This window comes from Perca fluviatilis, chromosome 8 (assembly GCF_010015445.1).
Source record: "Perca fluviatilis chromosome 8, GENO_Pfluv_1.0, whole genome shotgun sequence".
Classification (NCBI taxonomy): domain Eukaryota; kingdom Metazoa; phylum Chordata; class Actinopteri; order Perciformes; family Percidae; genus Perca; species Perca fluviatilis.
In genome coordinates, this window is record NC_053119.1 from 7,867,691 (window position 1) to 7,878,227 (window position 10,537).

The window sequence follows — 10,537 nt, forward strand, 5'->3', positions numbered from 1 at the left end:
TTTACGAGACCATTCTGGCATTCAGCTGCAAATCCCAACCACACTCATCTCCTGTCACAAAATAAAAAAACACTCACAGAAAAATGTATCTTGAGGAAAAAAAATGTCTTTATTTTGGTCGTGAAGAACACATTTGAGCATGTTAAAGCAAAAGCTCCAAAAACGAGTATTACAAAGCAACAGATAAAAAAGACTGGGAAAATAAAATGCAAAAAAAATAAAAAAAAATGTTACTGGCAGATGCATGTCACATTATGATTTATTTATGTGGGGTTGATTAGTGCTGCCTGGTGCTCCAGAGGAGAGAAAAGGCTTTAGCTACACACCTGTGTCTTCCACTATTGCACAACCCTACCTTGAATCTCCTCTCAGAGTTGAAAAACTAAACACAGCTAATTGGCTAGCAGCTTGTCAGCAGTCTAACATCTGTGAAAGGATTAAAATGCTCTGACAGAACTACTGCCTTCATTTGTCAGCTGGAAACAAACCATCTCGTCGTACAGTGTCTATCTTTCATTGTGTCAGAAGGCAAATCTGTCTGTCTGATTCTTTTAGTTTAGAAGCTCAGGAGGTTAGCTCGGACCTCGCACTGCAATGTTGACTAACAGGTTGGAATGGTTGAGAAGGCAAATGTAAATGTGTCTCCCTTTTTCCTGGAAAATCTGCATGATCACCACAAACTGCATACTTTACTGTAACAGTATTAGGCCTATTGGTTCATATGCTCACTTTGTGACAATCTGTATTTCAGTAGAATGATAATTCACCTTTATTTCCTGAAATCGTTGGAATAGCACTTTACCATGGCAGCTTATTCTGTTTTCTGGGAGGATTGTCAGGCGCAATACATTTAGCCGTGACCAGACATGCCTTACTAGTCAATATTTCTTTTTATATCAACAGGATACAATGAGTTCATATACTGTAATGTAGTAGCTGTCACTTGCAGTGAGGAACACACAGAGATTTATCAGCCAAGCCTGCAGCACTACTGAACTTTATAGCTGCTTTAAGTTCATTAATTTGGTTTTAACAGCACTTTTGCTGAATGATTCACTCTCTGTGACCCCAGCAACCCTGTTTCAAGAAGCAGCAGGCAGCTGTTTTGACACTGCCTGCCCAGCACCAAATGGCAGACAAAGTTAGCAACGAGCTACTAATGAAAGTGGCACATCTAGCATCTGAACAGCCAGATGTTTCTCAAGAGAAAAAAGGATCACAGAAACACTCCGACATGTTGTCTCTGTCTGTTTATCTGACGTTGATTTGCATTTATAATGACAAATCAGTATACATAGTATGTACCTGACACTCGGCTCCATACACTGATTCTCTCTATGTCAACTTCTAAACCCAACCCCTAACCCTAACCCCAACCCTGCGTTTTAACCCCAACCTAGTTTCGCTTTGCCAGACCATCCACACGCTGCCGCGAGAATGAGTCTGAGCGGTCTGACTAGTCCACATAGCATTCCAGGATGGGATAAAAACGTACTCTGGTTTATTGGCATTTCTTTAAACCAATCACAATCGCCATGGGCGGTGCTAAGCTCCGCACCGAGCCGCTGTAAAATTGTCGTGCGAGAGAAAACTCAGATTGGACAGAGAGTCTAGCTAGCTGTCTCAATTTACCCTGCAGAGATCTGAGGAGCAGTTAATCTTAGTCCTCATAAATCCACCGGAGTTTAAAATTCCAACACAAAGAAAGAGGAAGGAAACGGACATTGGTGAAAATACATGCATCCGGCGGAATTTCCTGCTGTACCGGCGCAATCGCAGAAGTGGAACGTTGAGGCTATAGACTAACCCCAACCTAACCCTAATGTTTAGATTGTACAGCTCATAGCAAGTGGGAACTGCGCAGGCTTGTACCTCAAACTCAACTTTATCAAGTCCCCTGCAAAGAGGTAAAAATCATGGTTGATCCTTTCTGGCTGCAGAAATATTCCAAAATCCAGCCTACTAACTCCCAGTGCTGAAGCAAACAACAACTTCTAAATTAAATATGCATGTACAGGACTCTCAGCTCAACCAAACACAGTACGACACGTGGGACGCCATCATCACACTACAGTTACTCAACTGAAGTCCTCTTATGTCAGATACCGCCAAATGTTGAGAATTGGTCGTCGCATAAATAATAAATTAGAAAGCCACCCTTTCAAAGATATCCAATCCTGTTTTTTGACAGCTAAAATAACATGTTAAAACAACTCTATTATGTATAGCTTTCATCCATAAAAAAGCAAATGCCCAATATTATTGCCAATGCACTGTGAAATCAACACAGCAGACAGTACAATAAGCCTGAAAATGTGCAACAAGCTGCATCTTAGCATTTAATATTCATGTGAACTCTCATGTGTTATTATATTCAACTTCTAGCTGAATTACTTGCAATATATACAATATATGAAAAAGCAGGAAATATTACATCTCTCAGCAAGTATGTTTGACTTAACAACAACGTTACACTCCTCCAACTGATTCCACAGCTGTCTCAGCCGCAAAGTAATGGAATGACAAGAATTTTCTTTTGGTTACAATCAGCAAAACAACTCCATTTTGGGTGGAACACATGAGCTTTTCATAAAATCCCCAAAAGTTTCACGATCGTATACTTCCCTATAGTGATGTGACTAGTAAACCCTAAAGGACCAATTGCATGGTTTTTCTTGATTTGCAGGTTAAATGACATCACAGCAGGCAGGCTAAAAATGGGGTACATTTGATGAAAAAGTAATTTTCCTTTAAAGATTTCTAGATAGATAGAACTGTTGTTTTAACAGTCTTCAATGACTATATTCAATATGTATTAAGTTCTTACTAAACATTGAAATATATCCAATGATATGTAACATACAGTAGATGTTTCTTTTTCACAGAATTAAGCCCAGCTTTGAAGAGGTCTTTTCCCTGCAAATGATCCATTACTAAGCCCAATTGTTTTGATTCGTTGTTTTGGTAATTTATAATACTTTATGCAGGACCCTTCAGGATTTCACATTTGACTTTATAAAGAGCTCATGTATTACACTACAAGCATCATTCACTCTCTTGGACTGCAATCTGTCCCACATTTCTGTCTCCGCAGGGGACAGAGAGGTGTCTGCAGCATCAGTACTCTGTGGATTTCACTTGAACGGAGGACAGGCTCTTTCCGATACTGTGGAAGAGCGGTGTTATGAACATGTCTGTCAGACTCCTCCACACTACTTGGACTGATGGTAAGAGCATCATGAGGCTCTCGATCACCGGCATCACCAACCTGGAAGGACGAGATCAAAAAGGTCAACTCAGAAAAGACGCCGAGAAACGCCACTTTCAGAAAGTGCAATAAATGAGGCTACTATTTTATTTTATCTTGCTTATGTTTGCCTAAATAACACTGTCACTCCTAATTACGTCTCTTGGAGGAGGATTGCAGATTTGCAGGTTTTTATTAAGCACCTTCAATGTTCAAAGGGCATTGTTTTCACCTAGTCTCGCTTTGCCAGACCCTCCTCCAAAGCACGCTGGAGGAGGGTCTGGCTACTCCACATAGCATTCGGGGATGGGAGGAAAACGTGCTCTGGTTTATTGGCATTTCTTTAAACCAATCACAATCGTTTTGGGCGGTGCCGCCGCAAAATAGGCCTCGGAAGGAACTTGTTTTGGTGGAACATGTATGTTTAAAAGTTGTTTTAGTCGTGCAACAGAAAACTCAGATTGGACAGATAGTCTAGCTAGCTGTCTGGATTTACCCTGCACAGATCTGAGGAAAGGTTAACCATAGTCCTCATAAATCGACCGGAGTTTAAAATGCCAACACAAAGGAATTTCCGGCGGCAACGGAGCAATCCCGGAAGTGGAACATCAAGGATACCGACTAGTTTTCACCTGACCTAATGAGCTGATCTAAAGGAGGAAATGCAACTGAGTTTGAGCAGTAGATGTAAATTAGAGTAAACATAACCTTCATCCTGGGAATTCAATCAACAACCTTTGAGTCCTGCTTGTTGAACTGAAATTGCTGCCTCTGTGACTTAACTTTGTTTCATATTTGACTAAATGTTGCCCAGCAGCCAAGGGCATAGGTGTTGTTTCAACATTAGGGGCAGACACATTAGGGACCATTCGGTATTTATGGAATGGACCACTGGAGGAAAATAGGGGAGGGTCATGTCTTTTTATTCTTTGTTGAGGGGAGGGTCATCACACATTTTTCAGTCCAGAGGGGGGGGGCTGGGGGGGGGGGTCACCCAACTTTTGTATTCAAGAAACAGCAAAATTTCAAAGTGGCTTGTTTGGTGCATATTTTTCCATGTAGCTCTTACTCTCGGCCCTCCTTCGCTACCAGATGGGTCTGACCCATGAGTTTGGCTGTGGGGCAGGGGGAGCTGCCCCCCTGGTGGCTGAATAATTGCATTGTTTAAGAAATGAGTGGAATAATTACGTCTGGCATGACCAGATATTTTATAAATATCTTAAATAACACAAAACAACTAAATAGTGGTAGGTAATACATCTGATTTCATAAACTGCTTTTGTAAAAAAAAATATTTCCTGGCTGATGATGGGAGCAGCAGGACATAAAAAACGAAAATGACTGTTGCTAGTCTGGACAATTTACCGTGCCAAGGTTGCAATAAAGGTTTCCTAAATGCCACATTTGATGTCAGCTTACTAATTGATTGCGGGTTTTGTGTGTTTTTGGATTTACGTTTATTCCACTTTGTTTAAACGGTGAAGTGGAGGAAGCCTAGTGACGAGTCCATAGCAACCAGTTTGTGTGTTGAATGTTAACCATTAACCTTCTAAAAATTAGTAGAGTATAACCTTCTAAAAATCATGTATAAAGCCCATCAGTCTAGTTAGGGAGAGGGAGGGGAACATATTTTTAGTGGTGGGGAGAACCCGGAGAAAACCCACGCAGACAAAGGGAGATCATGCAAACTCCACACAGAAAGGCCTGGATTCAAACCCAGAACCTTCTTGCTGTGAGGCCACAGCACTAACGTGCTGCCCAAATGTCTTAGAAATGTCTTGATGTCTTGATGTCTTAGAAAAAGAGACGGCTGCATGAGACAGCTCAAATGAATTTGAACTGTAAATGATATTGCGTTGATAGGGGGCAGACCTTGTAAATTTTACTTCTTTCTGCTCTTTTTCATTCATGTTAAATGCTGTTGTTGCATTTGTTTTAAATGAATGAAATAAAATAAAGGAAAAAGAAGGAAGGAAGAAAGAAAATGTTACCCAGAGTGCCTTGCTGAATGGTCTCAACGTTTTATTGTTTTATTTCATGTGAATACTAGTTTACTAGAGGGGTAACTTAGTATTTAAAGTAATACAGTAATGCAGGAAGTGTGCATTTAGTTTCCATGCTTATTGTGTTTCCACAACAACGTTAGTGAGTAAATCTACTGAAATGGCCCCCACACCATAACAGAGGAGTGGGATGCGTCAGATGAGAATGCAGAGGTTTAATCACGTATGTCATGGCTGGAAAAAAAACAATTGTAATTTGTATATATTTGCCAAGCGCAAACCATTACAGAAGGTATCGATAAATTGTTGGGGGAGGGTCATGCCTTTTTTCCAAATTGTGTTGGAGGGTCATGTCTATTTTGGCTAAAGGTCCCAAAACTCCACCAGTGGCCCCTGAAATAAATAACGAACAGTCCCTTATAACCGGGGGAAAACCTTGAACATTAAACACTTAATTTTCATCCAACAATTTTTGCCTTTTCTGTATCAATTTATGGTGCAAATGTCTTTCATTATTATTATCATTTTTAATATTTCTCCTGTTTTGTTCAAAACTTTCTGGATATTCAAACATGAAGAAAAGAGAAAAGAGATGTGCGCTGCGAGGTTAAGATGGTATGGTCCACTGTAGGGGTGTCTGAAATCTTTGGGAAATGTTTATTTACAGGTAAAACGGATATATGATTGTTTTGAGCCCCTTAAACAGTTATTATGACCTATTTTTGGGCTTGTCTTTCATATTTTTTAAAATCTATCTTTCTAAATATTGGGGGAACATATCCCCTACATCCCCCCAAAAATCTAAGCCTATGCCGCAGCTCATGGATGCTGCTGATGGATAAAGTTTGGATCTATATGTTCATAGCTACCTCAACCATCTGTCCTACGAGGGGAGACACATATCATAGTGGGGGGTCTGGGTGTCCTCCCCCAGGGAAGTTTTAAGCATCAACGACTTAATTTCCTGTATTCGGATACACTTTTATGCAACAAATTATGGTGGAAATACCTTTATTTAGCCTATGTGAAGAAGAAAAACACAGATAACATATCAAAAATATAATGGAAAGTATGTTGATGCGTGTCATTGGGCATCTTTAAGTGGGTATATGGAAATCCTGGAGCTTTCTTAGTGGGTATACTGTGTATACCTGCGTATCACATAGACTACACCACTGTTGGATATCATACGAATTGTTATGCATACGTTATTGTATATTATATGAGCCCGTTCATATGAATGTGTTGTCTAGGGGAGCATAATTGATTATCTGTAGAATCTGTTTTTGGGATGCTGCCATTTCACCCCTTGTTTGACCTGTCGGGCATCTGTGTTGATACTCCCTGTATGTTTTTGCAAAAAGTATTGTGACACTTTGTTTTCACAATAATTTAGAGATAAGAAAAAAAATACATATAATATAACGTTATTACCAGGCCCAAATGAAATCTGCAGATTTGTTTTCAGTTTTCAGGGGTGATCCAGAATGAATATTTTTTTAATGTGTTTAAAATTCTACGGGATTGTGCGGCTGCAGATTCTGTGTGCCCCTGGTTATTACTAAAGGCATAACCTATATGAATATACATGTTTTGGGCGCATTTGTGTCTGTAAATGAATGTCTAATAGTGTAAAAAGAACTGTATCATATTGTTAGTTTCCTGCAGCTTGTGACCTTCACTCCAATGTATTACATGCTACCATTGGGCCCGGGTGGGCCTGGGCCCACCCATTTTAGGTCCGGGCCCACCCATTTTGACCCAGGCCTATAGTGAGTCGTGAGTGATTTTCATTCTAGCAGTTCATCCAATAAGCAGCCCGAGGAAAGCTTTGAGTGAAAGCTTCTCAGCCAATCAGCGGCTTCTACCCCACTTGTGGACTCTTAAGCCCGCCCACAGACTGCATCGTCACCAGCAAGTGAGCCAATGAAATGAATGACGTTTGCATGCAAGCTTTTCAAGCTAGCTCAATGAGACAGACACAGACGGCAGCTATTAGCTCGCTAATATGAAACGCAAAGCAGCTTGTTTTCATTTAAATTCAGCAAGAAACGCTCCGAGGAGCAGGAGGAGCAAACTCCCACCATTTTAAGTAACGCGGTTACAAGTGACCAGTTACCATCCTGTTCGGCCGCCCTCTCCCCATCAAGTCCTCCCGTAGCCAACCCCCTCACACCAGAAAGACAAGTAGGCTAACAGTTAGGCTAACGTTAACGTTAGTGTCTGGCTGTCTGTATTGGGCTTATTTTAACTGGCTCATCCAGTTTTCTGGAGGCCCACCTACAATCAAAATACTGGTGCCACTAGTGATTACATGAACTGTCTTCTCATGTTTTATGTCTCTTAATTTGTCTTATTTGCATTTTTGGCCTGTGGGAGTTATTTACTTTATGTCTTTTACTTATTCTTCTGTACAGTAACAGCACTTTGGTCAACTTTGGTTGTTTTAGAGTGCTCTATAAATAAAGTTTGTTTGATTGATTGATTGATTGATTGATTGATTAAGTGTCATTTGGTTTTTGTCATGACAAGTTATGGTTATGGTTATGGTTATGGTTATGGTTATGGTTAGGGTTAGAGTTAGGGCTAGGGCTAGGGTTTATGTGTCATGACAGTGTCATGTCACCCTTATGTAGATTCCTTCAAGTAAAGCGTTACCGAAAATCTAATCCAGCACCGATAGGGGGATCTGTAACATATAAAACCTTTGGCTAAATAACGACCTTTTCTAAAATACTGCTGCTTCTGTGGTGATGGAGCTTCAAATCTGATGCCTGCAGTGCGCCATAGAAGCATCAATTGAGGCTTTCAGGGTGTTTGGGCCTTATACAGCACTTTGGTCAACTTTGGTTTAAAGTGCTCTGAATAAAATTTGATTGATTAATTGATTGATTGATTGAAGCTGTGTCCTCCTTTGAAGCAGCAGCCTTGCGGTGGATTCCTCCTTCTAACACAGCGGCATCATCCTGAGCTTGTGACCTACCTCAGGTGAAAGGTTATGTGAAAGTAACTGGAGGTCTCTATCTGCATGATCTGAAGAATGTCCCATTCTGGTCTGCAAATAGGCCTGTGTGTATTGGTGCTAGAATGCCAGCTATCCCGGAAAAGGGAATGGGGCGTTTTTTTCCCCCGCACTACCAGTGGACCTCAACATTCCTCCCAACTTTCCGTAGTACATAATGGGAGCTCTTGGGCATAAAATGTTGTTTCATCAAGTGTTAATAAATGGACTCTTTGGGTTGTGGTTGGGAACGTATGCGTGTGCTGCATGATTTGTTCGGAAACCTGAAGGCATCTGGTTTAACTTGATGCAGGCACATATAGCCGACATAAGCGTGACATCATTATCCAAATAAAAGTATTAAAAACAAAACGCTGACAAAATGTTTCAACGTCATACTACATGTGAGGTTAAATAAATAACTTCTCTCAATGTTTGCCTAAAGAGCCAGAACAAGTATGCTGGAAAACAGCAACGTGGCCCCTGAGGGAAAGTCACATAATGTTTCCACAGACATTTAAACTGCATTTTTGGTGCTCAAAACAGGGTTATAAGTGATGTTATCATACTTTTATTGTATATTACACATTATTGTATAACTATAATATTCATATCCTCTTTATATTGGGAATTTTGCATCACTCAGTACAAGTTGTATGATGACCTTTTGTATATTCTTTCTTAAATCTGTCATATCACTATCATATATAGCCTATAGCCATATAATATAAATGTGTATTGGAACTTTTAATCTCTTTGGAGTACCTTCTATAGATTTACTGGCTGTGTATTTTATGTGTCATGGCATCGCTATGATATGTTTGTGTGCTACTTTCTGTCGAAAACCCATAATAGTTTCTTGTGAGGGCAACTTGTGGCACTGTGCCAGACGAGCCAGGCTAAACGCGGCACCAAACAGAGACATACAAGTTGAGAGGAACTTCTCCCTACCAGATGTGGATGCAGCTGAGCACCCCGAAGACCAGTCCGAGGATGAAAGCCATGGGCACGGCCAGCAGCGTGGTCAGCAGGCGGTAAAAGATGAATTTGACCAGCTCAAACGCAGCGTGGCTTCCTATCCACACTTTGTCGAAGCTGTGTGTAGAGATGGGCTCTGCGATGACATCTTCAAAACCAACCTGTCAGATCACACAAGTCAGTGGCACACACACAGTGAGCGGGATATAGATTAAAAAACATTCAACACTGGCAGGAAGGATTTTGGAGATGATGGATTGACGCGCAGGCAGCGACTTCCAGGTATTCATAATGCAGATTACCAATCTCACAGCTTGTTATATGGAAACAATAAGGTCACGATACTTGGTAACTGTAGAGAATTCAACTTGACAACCGCTTCTTTATAGTTTCACTTTCAAACAGAGATTCCGCACGATGTAGGCTACAGACTTTACCTTCAAATGCGCGTTGATATCGTTTGGATCTCGGTCCGGCTCCGCTGTATAAACGTTCCCCTTCTTCGACAGAATGGGTTCTATCGATCTGTTAAACTCATCTTCGTCCATAATTATACTGCAGTCCGATTTTTCCTTTTCTAGACCCATGTTGTCGAGTCAGAGGACAGACGGTGCAGGGAGAGCCGCTGGTGACGGTGCGCTCTGCACTGTGCGCCGGACTGAGCGCCACCCCGCCCCGTATGGAAAAGCAGCGCAGCGTGGGGCCGAGGAGACACAACAAGCTCAAAGTCACATCCCCGGGGTCGTTTCAAGAGCTCAGTGATGACTGACACTACTGTTCAGTGTACTGGCCTCCAGACAGTCATGAGCCATGGAGACCTCAGCTGAACACACCAACCCTCTTCATGTGATTAAACAGCAGCAGAACCCGCAGGCGTTTTTTCTCTTTTTAAAACTAAAGGACTAATATTTTAAAGAAGTGGTTAGCTAAGTGGAGACATTTCTTTTTCTTACATAGGCTACAGTAAATAGTGATGTTTTGGAAAATGTAACACACCTGCACTTTTGGATTGGGTTGCAGAAAACATCCATTAACAATTACCCCCCCCCCCTGCATTCCTTTTATTTTGGAAAGAAACCCTCATGCTTATTTTCACAACACCTTATAGCCATAAAAGCCTGGTTATTATTGTTGCTGTATAGCTGAACACACTGTTCTACCCGTTGAGTAGATTTACCACAAATGTTCTGTTTTAGTCTGCGTGGATTTATTAGTCTCTGGCTGTTTTGTGCTCTGAACACGCCGGCCAACATTGTTAGAATAACTGCAGGTGCTCAGATGCCTAAACAGAAACCGCAACAGGAGGAC

General features: G+C 41.2%; 1 protein-coding gene across 1 annotated transcript; it reads right to left on the reverse strand.

Annotated features, from left to right (window-relative positions):
• Positions 1-1,677: 1,677 nt before the first annotated feature.
• cav2 (caveolin 2) lies at positions 1,678-10,022 on the reverse strand. Its single transcript, XM_039809832.1, has 3 exons — positions 9,667-10,022; positions 9,203-9,390; positions 1,678-3,268 (listed from the first exon to the last, which is right to left on the reverse strand). The coding sequence occupies exons 1-3, from the start codon at positions 9,814-9,816 to the stop codon at positions 3,118-3,120; spliced, it is 489 nt and encodes a 162-aa protein (XP_039665766.1). The 5' UTR covers positions 9,817-10,022; the 3' UTR covers positions 1,678-3,117.
• Between the last annotated feature and the right edge of the window lie 515 nt (positions 10,023-10,537).